Source organism: Clarias gariepinus, chromosome 15, assembly GCF_024256425.1.
Source record: "Clarias gariepinus isolate MV-2021 ecotype Netherlands chromosome 15, CGAR_prim_01v2, whole genome shotgun sequence".
NCBI lineage: Eukaryota > Metazoa > Chordata > Actinopteri > Siluriformes > Clariidae > Clarias > Clarias gariepinus.
In genome coordinates, this window is record NC_071114.1 from 25,782,772 (window position 1) to 25,807,550 (window position 24,779).

At 38.3% G+C, this 24,779-nt stretch overlaps 1 protein-coding gene across 6 annotated transcripts in view; it reads left to right on the forward strand.

Annotated features, from left to right (window-relative positions):
• Nucleotides 1-2,983: 2,983 nt before the first annotated feature.
• The window catches only part of csnk1g1 (casein kinase 1, gamma 1), a 38,174-nt gene continuing 16,378 nt past the window's right edge, over nucleotides 2,984-24,779 (forward strand). For 4 of the 6 annotated variants that reach the window (XM_053513111.1, XM_053513115.1, XM_053513116.1 and 1 more), the window contains exons 1-4: nucleotides 2,984-3,182; nucleotides 8,536-8,863; nucleotides 12,674-12,714; nucleotides 13,377-13,446. In XM_053513111.1, the coding sequence (XP_053369086.1) occupies nucleotides 8,683-8,863; nucleotides 12,674-12,714; nucleotides 13,377-13,446 (292 nt within the window). In that variant the 5' untranslated portion in view covers nucleotides 2,984-3,182; nucleotides 8,536-8,682. The remainder of the gene's footprint in view (nucleotides 3,183-8,535; nucleotides 8,864-12,673; nucleotides 12,715-13,376; nucleotides 13,447-24,779) is intronic. The other 2 variants (XM_053513112.1, XM_053513114.1) reach the window with 2 other exon arrangements.

Consider the following 24,779-nt stretch of genomic DNA (forward strand, 5'->3'; position numbering starts at 1 on the left):
CAAAATGCAGAATACTCCCGACTGCTCATTAGCAACAGGCAAAGACACCCCCCTCCCAAAGCGTTATCGTGTGTAACAGCGCCCTCTGGAGGTCTACGTGGGAAATTGGTACTTAATGTTTCCTTTTATTTTAGAACATCATTCATTCCCTGTACTGTATAACGTTTTTTTTTAATGATTCATATATAACATTCAATAGTATCATTGTGTACTTTTAATCTTCCCTAATGTTTGATCAGCCATAAAATTACGACCACATTACGAACATTAAGTCCCCCTTTTGCCACCAAAGCAGTGATGCACTGTATTTCTATTGGAACCAGTGTTTCATTAATTTGATCTACACTAGCGAATCAGACTACACCGGCCAGCCTTCACTCCCCATGAGCATCAGTAACCCTTGGCCACTCATGACCCTGTCGCCGGTTCACTGGTTTTTCTTCCTTGGATCACTTTTGGTATGTCCTAAAAACTACAGACCACGAACATCCCACAAGAGCTACATTTTTGGAGTTGCTCTAAGCCCAGTTGTCTAGTGATCACAATTTGGCCATTCTTACAGTAGCTACATTTTCAATATTTTGTTACAGTGGTGGCTGGAAGTAGGTGAGATACAGTATATTAGGCTGCAAGTGAACCTTTTTTTTCCCCTGAAGTTGATGTAAATGGGCAAGTCTAAGGATTTGAGTGATTGTTCAAAGCGTCAAATTGTGGTGACTAGAGGACTGGGTCAGAACAACTCCAAGACTACAGCTGTTTCTGATGTGCAGTGGTCAAGACATACCAAATGTTTAGCTTGTTAACAAAAAAACTATCAGTAACATTTGTGTATCTGTCTGATGCAGCTACACCTTTTGAAACACTTTAAAAAATATTTTTATGCAATTTGGTCAATGAGTAACTCAGTACTCAGTTGCTAAAACATACTGTAAAGACGGGAAAAGCTGTGCCTGTTAAAAATGAAGCGCCTCAATAAATTATTGATTATAGGTCTGGGTCTGTACAGTTCGCCCTTTAGTGACCCCTATGCTACATGATCTGTGTGCATGGAGTTTGCCTGTTGTCCCCGTTCTTGGTGGGATTTCTTCAGGCACTCTGGTTTCTTACCACAGTGCAAAGGAATGAACTCTAGGCTGACTGGCATTTCCAAATTGCCCTTCATATATGCTACATATGTTAAGAGGTGTATTGACATCCCTCTCCAAGATAGAAATTTACAACACACATTGTGTCCACAAATCCACCAGCTTTATGAATGACCCCACAATAGCAGCTCTGTACCAACCAAAAACATTAATATTTAATGAAGTATAACTAATAAACATTTTCACAACATGTTGAACAATGTTTTTTAATTAAGTCTCTACTACTATACTCGCATACCTCTCCCATAGAACACACCATCAATAAACCAACTTAAAAATATTTTTTTGCCAATTATTTATTTTAGCCTTATTGAAAATTTGGCTCTGGGTTCGTGTGTACATAAAAAATAAAGTCACATTAAATTCCTTTTATGATGGTAAAGGTACATAAAAAAATAAATACCATGCAGAAATATAAAAGTTTAAATTTTGTTTCAAAATATGCACGACTTGCAAAATTTAAACAAAACCAGAAATATTGCAGAAGATTAATTTGCATAAACAGCCTGTGATCGCATTTGTCCTGTGTGAACTCTATTTAGATTACAAAAGTGTTTTGTGCAACATAATGTCTTTTAGAACCTGTTATTGTTTGCATCTTTTTCATTTCAGCTCTTGTCACAAGTTTATGCTCTGATTTTACGATGTTCCCGAGTCACGTGACTAAGTATGCTTTTTAAAAACATTTACCACATTTTTGCCAGGTTATTCATTACTAATAAAAAATATTTGAAATGAACTAGCAGGTAGCACTGTGGCCTCACACCTTCAGTTTCCTCCCACTGTCCAAAGACATGCACATTAGGCTAACTGCTGTTTCCCAAATTTCCCAGAGTGTGTGTGTGTGTGTGTGTGTGTGCGCGTGCGCGATGGATTGGCACCCCGCTCAGGGCAAGTCTCCTGGGAAGGCCCCCGCGAGCTTGTGTACAGGATAAGTGGTATAGACCAGGGGTCTCCAAAGGGCCAGTGATCAGCACAGTTTGTAATTCACCAACACCCACTGAACCTAGTAATTAACAGATTAGTTAATAATCTGTTTTTGAGAAAAAGAATCACCAAACTGTGTTGGACACTGGCCCTCCAGGACTGGATTTAAAGACTCCTGAGTGAGTGACTTTAGATTGTGTTCTCGATACTGTCTCATTGACATGTCCTGCAGAGGGCGCTGCTGTCAAAATAACGAGAAAATGAAACGCTTCTTAATGTATAGGAAAAAGTAGTTGTTATATAATTAATTATTACATTTTGGTTTTAGATATAAAAACTACATATAAAATGAGTAAAATATTATAATAATAATATATAATAAGAATAATTTAATGGAAAAGAGGAAGAAAGGTAGCAGTGGTGAAAATATAATAATAATAATTATTGTTATTATAACATTTGCACATTGTAGTTATATTACACATTTTTATATTTCTAAAATAAAATACACATCGAGTATAATAAAAATAATAATCATTATTATTAATTTTATAACAATAATAATTTAAGGAGGAAAATAGGAAAATAGTGGCAGTTATACAATTATTATTATTATTATTATTATTATTATAGGCTAATCATGGTTGTGATAAAAGGCCAGCACTGGTAAGCTAGCGAAAAAGCTCGTGAGTGACATGTCTGTATTTATCTGGATCCATCAGCAGGAAGTGAGTGATGATCTGACGGGGTGATTAATGTAATTATTAAGCGGATGTGAATTATATAGTTATAGACTGATATTTTTATTGCTAAAGTCGAGGCTGGTTATATAAATCATACTCTTGTTATTACACCGCGAGACTTTTATTTTGAATTCCAGTGAGGCTCGCTGACCGGAAGTCGGTCTGGTTAGAGCTAGTTCACGTTACTTGGAGAGAGCAGTAAAGAAAAGGAGGAAAAGCAGCCGCTACCTGGAAGGACACGGGCTGTAGTTTTATATGTTGTGATTAAAGATTATTTCCGCGTAAAGAAAACGACGAATCCCAAGAAGGCAGTTAAAACAATCAGTTCGCCCGGCCGACAGCTCTGCTCCAGCGGCTGTGTGAGTGAGTAAGTCATTAGAGCGTTGCTAACTGATTAGTTGCTAGGTTGCTAGCTAGCAAGCTAATCATGGTTGTGTTAAACGACTAGCATTAAACGGTTAGCTAGCTGAGTGACAAGTCTGTATTTAGCTGTGTTTATAAGCGGTGAATGCGTGAGAATCTGACGGAGTGAATAATAAAAATGTCAGCTAAGGCTATTAAGCATTTCCGCGAACGTGCATGTTACTTTGAGTTAGCTCGTTAGCAGGAAGCTAATTTTTAATAGTATTTTCGTTGTATTTCTGTTTGAGTATATGATCTTAAAATTGCGGTTTTCTTATCATAATCATTATTATAATGCGGTGTTGCTCCTAATTATAATATTTATATTGGCGGAAAGATGAATCTCTCCCGGCTTACAGCTTGTACGAACCGAACAGTGGTAGTGTTCCAAATTGCGCCGCTCTCCCTAGACAAGTGCACTTCAAAGATGATAAGATAATGACTCGTGCTTTCTATGTAGTGCACTCTGCGCTCAGCATGTAGCGGATTAAGACAGCGCCACTGAGCTGTTCGTATCGCCATTCATAAGGGCTTTTGTCCTCACTGGGGGGGGGACTCAGAGGTTGCTAACGTTAGCTCACTCGATCATGGTAGAGAGTGAGATACTGTCAGTGTTGCATCTTATATGATCATTGAATTTGTATTTTCTATAGAAAACTAGTGATGAGTGAATCTTACAGGCTACAGGGATCCATCATCATCATCAGGCCTTGATGTTCATTTAATTTGCTCTGTGTTAAATGTTAAATCAGCCTACGATCAGGGCAGATCTTCCTTACACACAGGGTCTCTGTAGGAATCCATTCGTGATGCCGGGCTTCCTCCTGAGATAATCTCTCTTCTAAAGGTTAATGACTTTAGGTCAGCATTTTAATGGGTGCAGGAATTTCCCTCGTGTGCATCAGGAAGTATGTTTTTCAGTCACCTGGTAACATCCCTAGTTATATTGTTATCTAATACATATTATCATTTACCGATTTCTTTTGTGAATGATAAAACCGGTCTTTCTTCCTTGATGTTACTTATGAAACCCCGGAGCGTTTACTTTTGCTCAAATTGGCTCTCAGATTTCACGAGTCAGCACATTCAGTATTAATGACGTACGCGAGCTGGAGCTGCTCCCGATACACTGATAATGTGTGGTGTCTCTTGTAAAGGCAGGGTTTTATGTAGGAATCAAACACACTCGTACACATTGTGGAGATGGAGCGCACTGTAGGAAAGCACCTGATTGTTCCTGTTTAAACAGCGACATGGATATTCTTCAAGAATGGGGAAAAGCTCAAGATTTATTTATGTATTATTATTTTTTTAAATCATAAATAAAATCATTGTTATATGAACACACAAGTAAGAGGAAAGGTTCTTTTGTGGAGAGCGTGAACAAGATAAAAATGACAGAAACGATATAGACCTTTTGTAGATAAGTGATGGTTAATATTAACATGCACTTTATCTTTAATACTATATTATAATAAATTTTTTAAGATACTTGTATCATGAGGACTCTGTCGTCATCGATGACTAATATTAAGGGGACTTCTAGTTATTTATCCAGCGTATAATTGCTGATGTAGTGACATTTTCTGTCATTTATGGAAGGAGTCTTTTAAACAGTAGGCCCTTTTGGATGTGCACAAATTTTCGATAAATCTGACGGCCTCTGAACATGTTTGATTCATGTCTTCTTTTTTAGACCCTGTTTCTGGTTGGCCCTCTGGACCTCGTAACAGGTTGGATCTATGGACTGTGGACCTCATAAACGTTACTTGATCACTTTTAACATGGAACGTATTTTAGTTTTTTCTCAGCTCCCAGTGTACCTGGTTTAACTAATAAACTAATTACCAGTGTTATTTTATGCAATTGAAGTGGGTCTGGTAGTGCAGTCTCCTTAATCCAATGTTTCTCGACATTATTCCTAAAGGACCACTTTCCTGCGTTGTTCGTTACTTGTGTTTTTCCTGCACTACCACACCCACTTCAATGTTATATATATTTTTTTTATTTAAAAAACAAACAAACACCCTGGTAATTAATTTATTAGTTAAACCAAGTACATTGGGAGCTGAGAAAGAACTAAAATAGACATGAAAGGGCCCCTCTAGGACCAGGGTTTAGAACCCCTGATTTAATGCATCGGCATTCGCAAGATTATGATGTACTGACCTAAGACTTACTGGACCTACAAGACGCAAAACTTTAGGGAATGAGTTTTTAAAAGATGGGCTTTTGTAGATAATGAGAATTTCAACTAGGGATTTGTATGTGATGGACTATAGTTTTCAACTAGTTGGACTTTTGTAGATAATGAGAATTGGGCTTATTTCAGTTTTCTACTAAAATAGTAAGTGAACACGACAACTGACAAGAATTACAGGAGTTTTTTTTAGCACTGCCCAGGTGGGATTTTGTCAGTGTAATCTGGCAACCCTGACTGCACCTTAATCACAGACACTGTTGAGAAGCTGCTGGTATAACTGAAAGGAAGAATTATTTTGACTTTCGAGCAAAAGCAAACAAAATGGCGTTTATATATATATATATATATATATATATATATATATATATTATTCATAAATGATTTGAAAATTCACAATTTATTTAATAATGAAAATATGCATAATCTTTATCAAGTTACAGTATTATAAAGTAACAATGCATTAAACACTATAAAATGCTATAACATCCTGTTTTTTTAGTATTTGTTACATATCAAGCTGCATTTCAAACAGCTAAAATTTGCACATCTGTATTTTTTACATGCTTGCACATCTAGCATGTTAATGGGAGTTTGGTGGTATGAAAGGTGAAACCAGGTTCATATTTTGATGTCTGCGCTCTCTCTAAACACCACCAAGAATTCCTGCTGATACAGAGGTCAACCCAGTCGGCCATGGTGTCAATTACTCGAATGTTAGTTCGACTTTTCAGCAATGCAAGTTAGCGTGCTGGCGATAGGACCATTATTGTCATGCTTAATCATGGGTTTAGAAGCTAGCAATGCATTGTTAATTAAAGGGATCTGCTGTAGACAGCTCAGTTATTTATGCAGTGCGTTTTACAGTACAGAAAAAGTTTTTTTTTCACTGTGTTAAAGTTTGAGACCTCACACCAGCATACAAGTCTAAATAGTTACTTGGATATGGTGAAATGTAAAGTTGCATCTGACTAAAGCGTATAACTTAAAAGCATTATCTGACTGGCCCTTGAATGCCGAACGAGATCTAGGAATTTCTACTTCAGGGGTGGGGAGGGAATCAGGAATCCCAACCACAAGTTCAGCAAGTTTCATCAAATCAAAATGGCTGCTCAAAACATCAAGGATAAACAAATGAGGATATTGTGTGTGTACTACCTTTTGCTTTCGATTCATTAACCTAATGACATGTTTGCTTCTTAAATCTATAACACTGTAGTTTGCTTTTTTGAGGAGGTTAATAGGCGTGTTTCATCACAAGCACTGTGGCATCCACGTCTCTGAAAGAGTTTTAATGGTACATACAAATTTTGCTTGTTTGAATTAGTGTACAATTATTATTTTATTTTAGAATATCGAATTAGGAACATTTGTTGAATATTTGTTGCACCCTTAAAAAAAACAAACACAAGGAAAGTAAAATGTAGTCATAAAATTTAAGAAGGTACTGTAGGTTGGATGTAGTTTATGTAAAATATAATCAGTCATTAATTAATATTAAGCAAATTATTAAATAAAATGGTTAGTTATGTAAAGCGAGCCAAATCTGTCTACATAGTATTAAAATAAGCCAGTTACGTTTAAAATCTCACAAGGTTGTTTACACTGATGGGAACAACTAAATTATACTATTTAAATAATATAGTGTGAGTGTGTGTTTCCCTGTTAAGCAGTACTCGTGACTAAATGTGGTCGTTAAAGCACAGCTCGAGGATTCATAATCAGACAGTGTGTCGTGTAGTTTAATAGGGATGCGATATCATGATACCTGGGTGTCGAATCGATTTGTATCGTAATTGTATAAGTAACACAATTTTATACTTATCCCAATTAGTTATTATTATTGTTTTGTTTTTAGATCATGTTAAAATTCTAAACAAACTTTACCTTTAAAATTATTTGTTGCTAAAACACCAGACACTGTGCTGCGATGTGTAAATAGTTTAGTACGCACCACCTGTATAGAGGAAAGGCAACATTATCACTTCAAATTCAAGCACGTATTAATATATTTTTGGGGGATTTTTTGGGGGATAGTGTGGCGCTATACAAATTTTCACTTAAAAAAATACAGATACTTCACTGAATTGATTTTTTTTTCCTTATCTCTTTCATCTCTAGTTATTATACTACTCATCTGTATGTTATTAGCTTTCCCCTCCCGCTGTACATCAAATCCGTTCATATCTTCGACCCGACAAGCCAATGCTGTAAAGCTAATAAGCAAGACCATTAATCTTATTTATTTATGTATTGAGTTATTTGCCAGGTTTTTATGCCTACGTTTAAACTTTTTCGTGCCAGAAATTCTAGAGCTCTTCTGCTACTACTAATATTGCACCAACGAAATCTGACTGATCTAGAACCAAGAAATGGTTAGAGCTTGAGGGTGGAGTCGACGGTGTCATCACTGTGGCAGTAAATCAAACAAATTAAGGTTTGTTTAAAATGCAAACAGGACTAAATCGAAGAAGTGTTTTTTAATGAAAAATTCTCATTGTCAGGAAACAAATCAGCCATTTTTGCCTCCGTTTAAGCAAACAAAAATCTTTAAGAACTAAAGTTTTAATTATAAGATGTCTGTTAAACCCCTTCAGTCAGAGCGTCTTTACTTTGGAAAGTGTTTGCATTTCCGATCTCTCCGGTCGAAGTAAATGCTTGCGGGTTCTCCGCACCACATAGCGTGTCTGTTGAAAAGCGATCTTTGCATCTTCGTATTCCCTGAGACGCCCTTGTAGCTGTTTATTTAGTCATGCACTGCGTTAGGTTTTATGCAACCAGAGCTCTGTAACACTGCCCTTCAGATTAACAGACTCTCTAACACAGTGATTTGTATCTGATGGAAGTGATGGAATTTATTTTCTTAACCGTGTGGCCTTCATTATTATTATATCACGCAGCATGGACTAATCAGACATTATTATTATTATTACTGTACAGGCATATGTTATGAAAAAAAAAATCCTATACTGCACATAAAAAAATAAACCTTGGCGGTTAATCCTTCCTCTACTTCTATTTATAGCAATAGTAAACCTTTATGGTTTGAAGTGAAATTAATCTACTAGGTTTTTACCCAATCTTTGTTTTTCCCCCTCTTTGTGTGTGTGTTTTCTAGTGTGGTTGTGTACAGGTGCCTTCTTTTCAGCCTGGTAGTAGTGACGGGCGCGGGGCAGTCGTCCCATGAGCTTTCTGTCAGCCTGACGTGAGCGCTGTGGGCCCAGGCCTGTTTTCTCTGGATCAGTGCGTGTTCAGCACTGCAGTGATGGATCACCCCAGAGATAAAGAAGGCGAGAGGCCGGCGAGGAGCAGCAAAGTGGCCCAGGGACGCAGCGGACACTCGCGGCCTTCAAGCTCCTCCACGTCCTCCGGTGTCCTCATGGTGGGACCGAACTTCCGCGTGGGCAAGAAGATCGGCTGCGGAAACTTCGGCGAGCTAAAACTCGGTAAAAAGCTGGGATTTTTTATTATTTTCATTAGGGCTGTAGCGATACACTAATCTCACGATACGATACGATACACGATATTCAGCTCACGATACGATATATATCACGATATTTAGCCAACGATACGATTCGATATAATTCGATACGATTCGATATAATTCGATACGATTCGATATAATTCGATACGCTTACATCATTTTCTGATCGATTTAAAAGAGACAGAGTGATTTTGGTGACATCATGTGAGTGTTTCATTTACTTGGATTGAATTAATTAAAATAAACTCAAAAAACATCAGACAGCTTGCAAAATAAATGCTGGACAAAATTAATCAAAGATGTGTTGAGAAAATTAGTTTAACTTAGCTTACAAGCGTTTGAAAAGTAAATAAAGTGCAACATTGCAATTTGCAATTAACAATGGAGAGTTAAAGTGCAAGTGGCCTGTTCTGAACAGTTTCTTTGACCTTAGGCTGTAAACTTGTCAGTATTTTGTCTGATATTTCATATCAAATATGCCTTTTCAGCAAAACCATAATGCCAAAATAGAGACCCATCAGATACAGTCTCAAGACATTAATAATAATAATAATAATATTACAATAATAATAATAATAATAATTATTATTATTATTATTATTATTATTATTATTATGCGAGATAATTAGCATTTTATCCGTGTGATGTCAATTCACTAGGTCACATCTATTTAAATAAACCCAAACTGCATATGAAAGAAATCAGCACTCGTAGTGGTCCATTTATTTATATTAAATATATACTGTATTTTTTAAAAATCCCTTGATAAAATAGCATAAATAAATAAATCATGGGTAGTGTATACCAGTGATTAAATATAAACAATACAACGCATGTACTGACATGTTTACAGCCTACAAGTGACTCAGCCGAGGTTCATCATTGTAAATATGTCCAAGATAACAAGGGAAACACATCCTGATGGCTCGAGTTCGTCAGGGATTAAAAAACGCTAACTGTCCGTTTTGGCCTTTACTGCGCTCCGTAGAATCTCAGTGGTCCGCGCATAACCCTTCGCGGGCGAGCCTTCTACTAAATGCGCGTTCCCTGTGCCGATTTCACGGGGGTGGGGCTAAAAAAACGTATCCTGATGGGGGAACCAACTTCAACACAGCACCGGAATATTTAACGTTAGTGCCACATAGCTTAGTCGTTGCTTTTCTTCTTTTTTTTTTTTAACCAAAGTGCTCCCACACATCTGCTTGTAAGCAGGCAGGTGCTGGATTTATATTCGCCGCCATTCTCTGAATATAGGTAGAGATCTGCGTCTGTGTAAAGTTAGTACGGGTAACTTGCTCTACAGCAACACTAGCGACTGGCTGACCAAATCGCTCTTCCTGCAACGCGAACGGGGGTAAACAACACGGGGGATTTGAATGGGACGTATATATCGATACTCGCGGCTAAAAAATCGATACTTTCTTTGGAAAAAAATATCGATTTATATCGCAGAATCGATAAAATCGTCCAGCCCTAATTTTCATGTGTTTTTTTTACCCGGTAACTGATACTTGACTAATCAAGCATTCTGAATTGTAGTTGCCATGTTGCTTTGTTTTTGGAGTTTATAAATAAATAAAGAAATACAGTTAAAATATTAACTAAGTTTGTACATTTGCATGGTGGGATGTTTAATAGTTGAAGCATCATCAGAATCATCTAACGTAACAACTCACTTGACTGAGTTATCACACATAGCATGATGGATGTCTTTTTTTAAACTCTGAAACTGCTTTAAAACATGAGATTTTAAACAGTATGGCCTCTAAAACCCTTTTTTCTTTTTATTCAATTGTATATAAAATGTTTGTTTGTTATTGGAATCCACAAAATTATTTTTGTGTTTTCTGGATAAAATTTGCATTGCTAGCAGTTGCTTCTTCGCAGTATTGCGGGTCCAGGTTTGCATCATGTTTCTTAGAAATGTAATCAACGATCTTGATATGATATACAGTTGAGTCTGCAAAATGTAAAAGAATAATTGTGACCACTTACCACGGAAAATTGCTAATTGAATGCAGTCTGTAGGAAACGGGGTTGAACAGCATCGATTAAAATTTAGGTGAGAAACGCAGTAATACTGAGATGAGTTTTAGAGAAAATGTAGAAATGTTGAATAGCTAGCTAATCCCCCCCCCCCCATTCTATTTGTTTATCAATCAACTTTCAAAAAAGTAAACGAATTTCTAAAAAAGCAAATGAAAGTTTGGGGTAAGAAGTGACGCATCATTGAAACCAAGAGAACAAAACTGACCGTGCAGTCTGGGTAGCACTTTATCCAAGAAAGCAGAAACACGTAGTAAAATAAGTAACACTGATGCGTTTATTTGTCGTATTTAATCCTGATAAATAGTTGGTTTTTTTATTGTCGGGAGTGTTATTACCTGTGGGCAGCACAGCAGCAGTAGTAGTAGTATGTGCATTTTTACACACTGTGGCCATTTTTTGTAGCTTCTATAATATGTAATATGATTAGTTTATTCATTTTAACATTTATCATACCATGTTAGAGAATTTTTAAAGGTCTACACATAAAATTGTTCTGTAATCTTCTTTTGTCTGGAGAAGGAACATGATCATTGCAAACTCTTTCCGTATGAACATAATAGAGACAATCATGAAGTCATGCAAAATCATGCATCTGTATGTAATTTCTTTGTCTCAGTCCATAATCCGCAACATCCCAATTTACTCAACGCCCAACATTTTATATATATATTTTTTTTTTGCTGGTTTTGTTTGTTTTATGACTTCAATAGAAAAATAATAAGAACCATATTAAAGGATTCAGTCCAGCATTTTCAGGAGTACAAATGTAATTTAGTCCCATCATCTCGTTCATCATTTAGGGTCATAGTTTAGTTTAACAGTCGAAACCACCATGTAGTCATGACGCTAAAATGCTTATAATAGTGCGTTGAAAATGGAAGACGACTGTACGTCCATGTGTAATGGTGTATAATAGGGCCCTGGTCCGATTTAAATGAAAACGAGATACAATAGAGGAATCGGCAATTAGACACGAGTTTGTTATTTTAGACATGAAAATCGTTCGGCTGGAGTAAAGGCATATTAACAGGGTTTTGTAGCTTGGTGATTGTTGGCGATATGGAGAATAACAGAGTTCCAGGCGCTGCTTAGCTGTCTGTATGGATTGCATCAGTGTGTGGGTGCTTTCTCAGGGTGCATTTGTTTTTAGATCACGCATCTGAAGTTTGGGCGTTTTGTCCCGATTTAGCTCATCGTACAGGTTTGGCTGCCTGAAAGCAAATGTGTTCCAGCTGAGTGTTTGTAACGTAGAGGTGAAAAAATATTCTTGAACTTGGAATGCTTAGTGCTTCTCTGTGCGCCACTGTTTGATCACATATCCACATATAATCACATAGTATTACATACCATGTACCTGAGATGAGGGAAAATAGATAATGTGATGTATCATGATTGTTTCGTCAGGCGGCGCACTCTAAACTATTCACACAGCATCCCGTGTGGTAGGAGCAAATTAATTGCTGATTTAATTTAGAATTTAAGCAAAATCAGAAAAAAAATACTATTTAATTGGTGTGTGTATGTATATATGTAGCCCATGGGAACAGCTTTTGACACACAAATGTAATCTCATAAAAGAATCACAGAAAATGGGAGTTCTTCTCTTTTCTTCCCTATAAGACACGCCTTTGTGATGGTTGGTGTACTAAAGTGTTACCCTGCCATAGTATTAAAGAATCAACAATAACAATATGGTTGACTTTTTTTTTTTTTTCTGTTTCAGGAAAGAACCTCTACACGAACGAGTATGTTGCGATCAAACTGGTATGTACACATTACTTCCTAACTTTCTCTTTTATCCTGAGTCTAAATAAAGGCGCTTTGATAAATTGCGTTGGTATAAAATACGTGCGGTGTGACTGTGTAACCATGAGAACAAGAAAATGGTTTCTGAGAACAAAGCGCAGAAAGCTCTGCCCAGCTGTGTCGAATTAAATCACTGGATGCTGTTTCCTTCAGATTCCAGCCAAGACCCAGGGCACGGGGGTGAACTCGGATTCTTGGCTTACGAAATCCGCTACCGGAGCCCTGACGTTTTATATTTTAACTCCAGCCAGTAATTAATAAGGAGCGTCTTTAACGAGCACACAAAAACTGAAATATTAGGAAGATGTGTTTATGGTGGTCTTATTTTATTTTGAAATAATACTTGTGTGCAAATCAAACATGGATTCAGGTTAGGATTAATCTGTGACAGATATTGGTAATAAGTTAGGAGCGTATAACGCACGTGGGGATGCAAGAGTAAAATACATGACGTTAAACAATAGCTGGTGAAAATGCTGGCCTGCATAAGAGTCCTGTGACCTTGGTCGAGTAAATTCCCAGTCAGGAAATCTCTATGGTGTGGTTATAACTGCTGAACTGAGATTTACATGGACTGTCTGAACACCTTCTAATCATTTTTCCATCTCCACCCCTTAAAGGAACCCGTGAAATCCAGAGCACCGCAGCTCCATTTGGAATACCGGTTTTACAAAACGTTAGGGAGCACAGGTAAGGTTTTTAAAACGCTTCTCGTTTCCTTTAATTCCTTGTTTCAGCCAACTCCTGTTGCTTTTCAGCTTTGTTACAGGGTGTGTGTGTTTTTTTTTTTTTTTTTTTTTATGTATAGGGCAATAAATGGCAGGATTTACCAGGTCATGGGTTTGTCCAAGCACTAAAGAGACGTACTGTTGGCTTTGTGGTTTGAACTGGCACAACAGGTTTCCCGCTCTAGTTGTTTGGCGTCTGAAAAACGCAACAAAAGGTTGGCAGGGACGAAATACACAAACGCGCCAACGATACACTGGAACGACACGACTCAGTATCAGAATATTCAAATGCCGTAGTCATCAGCGAGCACAGGCATCAGGTCATGTGCTGCACTGCGGGAAGAACAGCAGGCCATAAAAGGTTGTTGGGATGTGAGGTGATTCTCCGCGACGCAGTCAGCCATTTCTGTGATTTCTCACCCAATTCGGAGGCAGGTGCAGAGATGCATTTCCTTACCCCTAGAGCGCTGAAAGTAAGATGGCCAGATCGGCCGCCCGCACAACAGCGTCGTCAAGCCTGATAAGTGGCTCATCAGTCGTCGTCAGTAGTGTGACTGATGGGATCACTCTTTTTTTTCTGCGAACTTGTTCTCCCTGGCTCGATCCTTTCGCTCTGTGCTCTAATCCAGGAAGTGGCAGCTCGGGCGTCACTGCGCAGCTCGGTGACACCGTTTCCATGGCGACGTCATGCAAATGCCCTCGCTACTTTCGGAGCGGTGCAGTTTGAGAGCTGCCGCTGTACAAGCCCTTTTGAGCTTACACGATAGAGTTGCAGTACTATAGAAAACAACAGCCGTACAATTTTGCTGAGTTTTTTTTTTTTTTTTTTTTTTTTTTTTTGTAAGGCGATCCAGGAAAGGGAAAAGGAACGTGGCGTGTTTAGTTTGTCTCGGCTTCCTTTTTTTAAAAAAGCATCAATGCTCATTGCCCAAGGGGAACCCGTGGGAGCCTAAAATCTCAGAAATGAGCAAGTTATTATTATAATACATATGGTTTGGTTAGGATTTTACGTAATAATACAGAGGGCAAGGATTGCTGGCTTCTTTACGGCAGTGCGTAGAGGTAAAGGGTAGCAGCATCCGACTGAGCAGCATCTCATCAATAATTCAGAGCACAGTGCTGTTTATGCACCACCCTGAAGTCTGTCGTTGGCTCACTCAGCCAGCCTTTTAAAATACTGCCTCACATAGTGTTGTATTTTTTTTTTCTTTGTTTTTTTTTTTGCAAAAAATGCAAAAACCGAGTTGTTTGTAGCTACTGTACTTTTTTTTTTTTTTATTTTTTTTTTTTTACATTTTTTATTTAGGTGTCTCTTTTCTAGCAGCGTGCAGGTTTTCAGGTTGTTTCTCACAAAATCTGGTTCATGCCTGAAATTCATTCCATTGTAGTGATGCGTTATCTGGTTCGCATTTCTTCGTGGCAGCGTTACAGCAGGCCTTTTAAGCCTGGGTAGAGAATCTGTGGTAGTGATGAATCAGTACTTCTGAAAAGGTGGCATTCGTGCCAAGAGCAGTTCCTGGATACCCTCTAAGACCTGTAGTCATAGGATATTGAGAAGGAATCAACTCATTAAACTAGAATTTTGAAAGAAAAAAATAAATAAATATATATATATATATATATATATATATATATTTATATATATATATGTGTGTGTGTGTGTATATATGTATGTATGTATATACGTGTGTGTGTATATATGTATGTATGTATATACATGTGTGTGTGTGTATATATATACATATATATATATATATATATATATATATTTATTTATTTATTTTTTTTTGGCTGTGGTTGGTCATTGCAGTACCGACACCCAATCAATCATTTACATGAGTTTATTTGTTACTACTAATTCCTGTTCTCTTTGTTTTTTTTTTTTTGCTTTGGCCTGGCTGGCATTGTAAATCCCCTGCTGAGTGCCTAATGATGGATCTAAGCGAGAAATGCTGACGCCACCCTCATGACGTGCGTGAAGGACTAAGGCTTTATCAGATCGTATCAGAAAGGCTTGATGTCTCAGCACAAGCAAAAAAGCTGTAGAGATGAGAACACCAGCCGTATGAAAGTTGATACAATCCTAGACGGGATGCGACCGACTCCTTCCTTTTAGTCGATAATCAGATTGGTTCCCTATAACCCCTCCTATTACGATCTGGAAAAGCACTATCACGAAGCGGCGTTGTCTTCTTCGACCACGAGGCTCGATTGAAGTAATGCTGTAGCAGAGCAGTGGTGCAGGGTGCCGTTTTTATTTATGATCCACTCCTTGTTTGATGCAGCTGTTTGATCAGTCTGGTGTAGGAAAATATTACTGTTACTACAGTGAAATTTCACGTCTAAGAAACACTGGGGGGATGTGCTGCTGTTGAAAACTTAATCAGTGACTTTAATTTTGTAAAGCAACACACATAAATATTATACTGTATGTTTAAATCACAACCATTTTACCCTATTTTCTTTAACACATAAATAAATAAAAAATTTCATTTAGGCCCTGTTACACTCCGATGTAGACCCCATGCATCCTAAACATTTGAATTCAGTGGTCAAAATGGGAAAATATTAATTTATATGTGAAGTACTACTACCTAGCTACATCCCTGTCAGGTTCTCTATGTGTCCCCTCTGTAGTCACTAATTTCCTATCATGGACTAATCACACACGTTGAACTGCGTTGTTTTGAAGTTGGCGGGCAGGAGTAACTCACTAGAAGACAGCAGGCAGGGGTATCTCGGCAATTAAGGTGAACGCAAGGTCCCAGTTTCAATCTCCAGCATCAAGAAGTCACCACCTGTTAGGTCTTTGAGCATGGCTCTTAACCCTTGACTGCTTATGTGTGTAATGTAATAAGTGCAAGTCGCCCCAGATAAGGGTGTCTGCCAAATGCTGTAAATGTAAAAGAACGTATTATGAAATCAATGCTGTCTTCTACAACGTAGCATGAACCTACCATGGTCATGGTATAAGCCAACTCTGTTGACGTAGCAGCAAGTCAAATAACAACTCAGTCAAAGCGCCAATGCTTGTAGTGCGTCAGTGAAGTCCCTAAAAGGTGTCTTGCTTTCTCGGCAGGTTTTTTAAAAAAAAATTTTTATATAAACCTTTTCCAGCCCCTTCAAGGTACACAATACTACGTCATTACCGGTTCCAACGAAGTTGCACATGTTAATGCTGCATTCACCCATTTTTGGCGGACATAGCGGGAACATTTATAGTATAGTTACATTTAATATTATGAACGATCTGTGAAACAATACAGTTTCTGTTATCACTTGGCATGTCCTGATTTGTCCAGACGTAGTTACTGATTTTGACTTTTACAAAGTACTGACACTGGAGACTCCTTCCCCCACTAGAGAACTATAAATGCTTCCATAAGTCCCCGTGTAAGCATTAATCAAATTCCTAAGTAATAAATTGTTGCTAATTGATCTTATTTAAGAATTGAACAGCAGAACTGCCATTATAAAAAAAAAAAGATAGTAAATATTTAATATTATTTAAATTATATTTCGCAAACAGTTCTCCCGCATGAAGAAAAAGATAAGGTCTCTGAGATCATGTTGTAGCAACTCGGACAAACCATGTTTAGGAACCAGTCAGACAGCGTTAGACGTCCTTTTCTCATTTCCATGTCCCAAGAACAGGATGAAAGCTTTAACAGATAAGCTGAGATCATAGCCACGAATTAGATTACTGCTGTATTCATCATGTTGCAGGCAGGACAGAACAGAGGGAGAGGGAGAGAGATCTGTCTGTTCCTAAGCCTTGCCATTCTACAATCAAGCTAAACCTTTATTCCCTCGATAGTTTCGTGACCGTGGGTCGACTGAAGGCACGAGGAAAATGTCATCACATGCCGGTTTGCATAGTCAACCTGTTTCAGTTTGAAACGTCCATTCTGTCCATGTCATTTAATCTGACAGTCTCCTGATTGGACCTATTTGATTGTGTAAACTTTGAGTAATGTGTCATTTAAACAAATACATTTTTCAATTAAAACACACTCACTAGTATTGCAGAAATGGTATATGCTAGGTGTGTAACGGTACGCAATAGTCAGTTCAGTGCGCAAATAAATGTCTGTAGATTTTATTTCATTTCAAACGCTGCTTAAGAAAAAAAAAAAAGGATGTAATTGTAAACCCATATACTGTACAGTACTGTACTGCTGTGTCTCCCTCAGTACTTGAATGTAAAATACAGATGTTACCCCCATATGTACTGAAATTCATGTAAGTTTTTTTGGATATGAGCGGTCGTTTACTTTGGTGACCATCCCAAGCTGCATTTTCCTCTAGAGTTGCTTTATGTTCTCTCTACAGTACTTTATAAAATTTATACAGTATTATATTTTATATGGAAATTTAGTTGAATTTACATTACTATTTGTTACAATATTAGTTAATTATAGTAGTTTTAATAGTTTAGTTTTAAAACACATGAAAATTATATGTTGGCACAAAAAAAAAAGCATACAACAAAAAATTACGGACGATATTGCGGATTCCTCAAAATTGCAGGGCTTTCTATGAAAAATTATTGGTTGGTTTCTAAGGAAAATCTACTAACAACTGAGGACACACACTCTGAATCGGGGTCGACTGTATCTGTTTATCATTTCTGAATTATTGTATGTCCAGAACAGTTTAATATTTCCACACATAATTAAAAAATTAATAAAAACATATTACCATTTATTTACCAAATATCATTATAATTTATTTGCATGCCTGTAAATAAATCAACATAATACTTGACAGACCAGTTTTCAAATAATAAAAAAAAAAAGGGTCCTGGGTTTTTAATAAAAATAGAAAGTTGACAAAGTTATGCATGTTCTCCAGAATGCTCAGTAAAACCTAACCAATGTTTCATCTATAAAACTACACAAATCTATATCTAACACTACTGATTATTTTCAAGCAAAGATTTTCACACCAAATATTGACTACTGGGTTTATTTTATTACTCTTCAGTGCTCTTTATTGATGTTTCCTTCATGTAGAAATGTTTTCAAAGTCAATTTAAGGATTTGATAATTTCCTTGGATTTTTATATAAATTTGGCTTTAGAGTTGACAAACAGGAATTAACTCAAATAGGCACTCTGTACGATCATGGTGAGCAGAAAAGTATCTTAAAAAGAATCCTTAGCACATTGAACCTTAAGGCAGATCTGCTTTAAACGGTAGAATTTTACATTGGATTCCAATTCTGTTAGACGTGAATTGTGATCTGAAACAAGAGTGAATCTATCCCCTAAACTGGACATTTGAAACATTGCTTGGTCTGTGCGTGAGCCTGTTTCAATCGTAACCTCGGATAACGACGCTGAAGGCAGAGAAATGCATTTTGGGATGGAAATACTGTGACGTCTCTTCTTACTGATGGACCTCAAGTTCCATCTCAAACAGTATAAAGTATAAAGCAGCCCTGTCAAGTGATTAATTTTGGCGAGACCAAAGCGCCGTGGTGAATGAGTAGCTCTGGGACAGGTGTAGGAGATGTGATTGTGATCCTGGCGTCCTCAGGATGTACTTCCCATGACGTCCTCTCCAGCTGTGGAGCTGATCCTCGAGTCCGCCCTTCCCTTCCCCCGCCCCCCAGACTGAACTTCTGGTGTTAAAGGAAGTGCTCCTGTTTTTCGTCACCCTCCGCTGAGCGCCAGGGTGGAAATCTGAACACAGTTTCACGTGGACCCTGTAGACCAGGCCTTGAAAAAGTTGGATCTAGTAGATAACGATGCAGTTGAAAGCTCAGAGGTTAAGCCTAGAAGCCTAGAATGTGTGTGAAGGGAGGTTGGACCAACGCCTGTAAGAGTTTAAGCTCATGCCTTGTGGATAAAAATGGGTGGGGGATGGGCCGAAGAAGGCTTGATCCCATTTTTTTTCGACTTCCCCTCTTTTCTTTTTTCTTTTTTTCTTTTTTTTTAAACTTACTCGGCACTTGTGGGGGGCTGATGGATCAGCAACATCTGCTGTGTACCATTAAGAGCACTTTTTAGTTCTGTGTTGTTCAGATTTCTTGTCCAGACATTTTAAGAGGCAAAAACTATAGTTTCCATCCACTTGTTTTGATGTAAAGGTGATCTAAGGTAAAGTTGTTCCAGACGGGAATTTCCACAGACTGTGTTTGTACCTGAGCCTCCAATAATGAAAGTGGGCTTCATATTAACTTAAACACATTTTCTGTTATACTAAACTTAAATGGATTCCCTGCTGATTCTGGTTTTTTTCAAGGTTTCTCTCATGGAGGTTTTTTTTTCATCACCAACGTTGCCCTTAGCTTGCTCAACAGGGACAATCTGATTAGATTTATACATATTTTTTTCTACGTTAAAAGCACTATATAAATAAAACTAAATTTAATTAAATTAATCTTATTCTACATATCAGAAAATTCATTTGAGGCTGCGGATTGTCTTAAGCTCTTTTGTCACTTTTCTGGCCATGAGCTTCAGGATCTACAAAGTTGATCTATAAAGTGTCGAGCAGGTCATTTCAACTATTTGTAAAAACTATGAATGCACAGGTTCAGTTTGATAGAAAAGAATCATTATTTGGTTATTAAGAAAACAACTTGAATACACTTAAAGTATTTGAAAATATAAAGATATCTTTATGGTCTTTCTCAAGGACACCAAAGCGTGAACCATGTTTCTTATTTCAGTCATAATCCCTAGACAGTTTCCAAGGGGTTTGCCCGAGTGCGATAATGGCTCCTTCGCCGAGCGCTCGTCGCACTAACATGTCCAGACACGAGCGCGGCTTTTCTTTCGGGTGGCATCGTTTACTTACTCTTCATGGCTGTAGCGTTAATCTGCCGGAGAAGATTGCAATCTGTTGTGTTGGACTGCGCCGTTCTCGCATTTGGAGGAAAAATAAAACGGCCTTTTATCAGCTTTGAAAGGAGGGAATGTGAAAGAGAAAACGTTCAGCCTGAACAACAATACATGTAGCTTTTAAAGGTCTGATGGAGCTTTTAGAAAGGATCCATTTCTTATAAAGGTAAAGTGGAAGCTGTTTTCTCCTGTGCGCTAATGTACGCACTCACACACATAGGACGGCCTACATACCGGCATGTTATTGATGATTAGTCATCTTCCCCTGCAAGCGCACGGTGTAGGGAGATCATAGTGATCACTGTTTCGCTCGTGCTTGTTCTTATCAACATAAGGGCAGGGACATGTTACTCGTGAAATGGAAACTCCACACGATTGGCAAAGATGAAATCATTTTTTTATTATGATCACGTGCCTTGCGGTATTTATACTTTAAATAAATGATGCTTGTAAAGATATAAGGAGACAAGTTGAATGTCATGGCCTTTTACACTACGAGAGAGAGAATGAGAGTTTAACATATTCACTAAAACAGCACCATGCTCAAAAGTTTGCGGTCACCTCACATCACAAAAGCACGCAGTTGTACAGGATATCTGTGTGCTATAGCTTTACAGTTTCCTTTCACTAGAGCTAAGAGCGAAACTTGTCCCGCCTTGTCATGACGCCGCTCCAGCTCGTTGAAGAGATGGTTTGCCAAGTTTCATGTGAAAGACATTCGAGAATCCTGACCTCGACCCAAATAAACACCTTTGAGATGTATTGGAATGCCATCCAGACTTCAGGTCCCCTGCTTCTAACCTGCTGGTGACTTAAAAAAATTTTTTAAATTTAATTTATTAAAAAATAATAATAATTGCACTCCTTTAGTTACAACCTTTCTACTCTTTTATTCTTGTTTCTTTGTTTCAAAATTTGTGTGTATTTGGTTACATCAAACATAGTGGAGTGGTGGAGTAAAAAGTAATTCATCCTTTCAGTGGGAAGTCCAGCAAGGAGCGAGACACGCACGCAAACACACACACACACACAGGCAGCCAATCTACCAGTGATGCTGATTGACCGGCTGCGTCTGTTCACCAACAGGAACTTGCCCCATCCACTCTTTCCTTTGCCGCCCTTTGTTTGTTTAGCAGTGGTCTGGAGGTCCCACGTGGCCCAAAGCTGCCGAAGTTTAGAAATCTCTACTTCCAGTCAAGTGGGCAGCCTGCTTAATCCCACTGCTCTGACCAGAGTTTGCAGCGTAGGAGTGCAACCGTTACTCAGTAAAGCCATGGGTGGCTGGTGGGAGGTGGCTGTTCTCTCAATCTCTCAGTGCTTATACAACCATCGTTCATCCTCTCTGTCTGTCTTTTAATCATGAATCAGTACCATACACACAATGGTTTAGGTTTTTGACCAGACGTGTTTCCTGTGGAAAAGTTCGGAGCTTTACTTCGGTTTGTATTTCTGTCGCTTGCTGACTTTGCCTCTTGTCCGGGAGCGAGGCCATGTTTATTTATGACACTGTTCATGTCTCATCAGCGTTCCAGTAACCATCTAGTCAAGGCACTGGATACATGAAGCATCTTGGAATTGTACTTTTAATTCCCTCGTGCAAGCAGTAACTGGCATTTTCTGGTCTTAAGACACATGGCGATCATTTGTGGATTTGAAATGCACAAAACTGCAGAAGTGAGAAATTCATAGTGTTTTTATTTATTTATTTTTTTTATCATTTTTCTTTTTTTCCCAAAGATTGTACGAATCAAATGATTTACTCTCTGGGTATAAAATGTATTTTAATGACCTTTTTTCGAAGAACACCTACATAATTTTTTAACCCTTTTCAATAAAACATGTTCATCTTTAAACAAGCTTTCGCATTCCCACATTAAAAAAAAATGTTTAAGGCTGAGCTGCGTGTCACAAGAGCACCGCTGTCTTCACTTCTTCTTCAGAATCCCAAAAAAAATTTTTTTTCAGCTGATGGTCGTCATTTTAACTTTTTTTCATTCGGCGATTAAGGATGTCTCCGTTTCAAATTCTGCCGTTTACTCTCAGGCTTGTCATGATGAATCCATGTCACCAGTAATGATTCTTTTTAAGGATGGTAAAAGTTTCTTGGAGTATTCTGTTTAAATTTTGTTTGCAGATTTGTCTGTTTATCCAAACACTTTTATTTTGGCACCAGAAACAACCTTAGACCACAAAAAAAAATCTCTGCATGCAGCTTTTCTTTCATGTCATTGCATGACAGTTACAGATGTACTGATGTACCACGTTTACACCTGACTGGGGAGACAGTAGCCTTGAACGGAAGCGCTGATGAGAACTAACCGGAGTGCAAATCATTTTTGACTCGTGTTTTTATTTATTTTATTTTGCAACACAAAGGATGGCACTGTTATTATTGTGTGAAAAAAAAAAAATTTGCTATACCATCCGCATTTCTCCAGTGGGACATGTAACCGTTTATCTTATAAATAAACAATCATTGCATTTCTGTTGAGGCAATAATTAGCAACCTATCCAACCATATGTGTCATTCTGGCCGAGTGCTCAGTGTGCGCTGAAGCCCAGCCATGTGAAAATCCCCCCCCCTCACTTGCATCGTGCCTACTCCTCCAGGAAGAAAGCCCATCCCTGAGGCCCAGTACAGTTCTTCTTTTGTTTCTGGTTAATGTGTAGCTAGTATTGTGCTGAACTCTGATACTCCTCCTGGCTAGAAGCCCTGGCATTCTGGCTTAACCGAATGCTTTTGGCCGAGCTTTAGCTTGGCCACCGATCAACCGACTCTTCACACAGCAGAGTGGCCGAGGCCTTCTTTAAGATTTGTCAGTGCGTGTGTAGGGATGCTGGTGTGGCCTCGGGGTAGTCTGATGCACTGTATATAAACTAGAGGTTCGCATGTTACACTCGTGCATCTCTGATTCAGCAGGCGTGGGTGGGTGGTCTGAAACGGGCCCGCTGGCAGATGGTGCTTTGTTGGAGCAGAGAGGCCGAGTGGAGCTGACTGTAAGGGGGGAATGTACAGTTTGACAGACAGACAGAGCTCGGGTCTTGTTCATGACTGTATTACGATCTCATATAACGTACATGTTTGTTTGGAAAATTACAGTTTAAAAAGTGTGAGTAATCAACATGGAATTAGTCTGTTTATATATATTTTTTATTTTATTTTTATTAATACTACAAGCACCGTCGTCAAAGCTTTTTGTATTCTGCAGTTTCTTTTCAAACTGCATTCTGATTTATAGACTTGTAAGTAATGCCACTCATCTTCCCCCATCTTCTGAACGTCTTAGTCAGTGTTAAACGTCGCCGGTTTGTTTGTTGCTTGTGTTTTTTTGTTGCTTGTGCTTTTTTTTTTTCTGGTGCGTTCGCTACTTTTCTGCTCCTCTCGCTTGTCACCGGTTCAGCGTGTACCAGCGGGTGTAATCAGAGAGTAGCTAGCGAAAGTGTTAATCACCACGGAGACACTCTGCCGAGAACGTGCGACGTACAGCCCCGAACGCGGATGAGTCATCGTCAGACCAGCGTGCGTTCCATTCTCAGGGGTGTTACAAACATAACCACACAATGCTCTGTTCAGGACCACGCCACCGCTACCCACTGCAGCCTCGCTGGATTCACAGAGACGATGATAATTATACGATACAAGCCCAGGCGCTGGCTTAGAGATGGGTTTCATGCATTATATAGAGAGGTATGAAATATATACCCTCGTGTGTGCGAAAATGAATCTGCTTTACACACAAAGATGGAGACATGGCATTGTGGATTCAATTCTGTGGAGTTTTATCGTGCACAACATTGCAGGTGCTGGTATGGTATGGCATAGCAGCTCGGATTCTACCCAGTGTGTGTGTGTGTGTGCTTCTGTGTGCTTTCTCACACTTCTGCCACCCAGTGGGAGGATGAATAGTTAATTGGATGGCTTGGACTGGAGTGCAACCTGCTAGAGAATGAGCAGGTTTTTTCATAACCTAATTTTTTATTTTGTACATCAGTGATGACGCTCCATCAATTCAAGACCTTTTATTACTGATCTTTCACTGCACTCATACTGACAGTACTAACCCTAACCCTAGTGGTGGCTAAAAGCATGTATTAAAAAGTTTAAAGATGTATTAATTATTTAATTTTTAAGAATATTTTGAACTAAATGTGGATAAAGAAAAGTTCTGACTGAAAAAGATGCGCTATTTTCGATTTATAAACAAAAGTAGTATTTTTGTCTGTAGGAGAGGTAGTCCCCAACTTACAAATTCAAGTTACGAATTTCCGCAGATGCGAACGGACTGCGGTTCTACTTCCAGTTCAATTACGGAAGTAGCTCATTTGTATTGTACAAAGAAATAAGCACCAGATACCAATATTTACAATTATATACAATATTTTCAGTGTCTAAGTGAATGTATAAAATGTCTAAAGTTTGGTGTATTGTATGTGTGCCCGTGTGG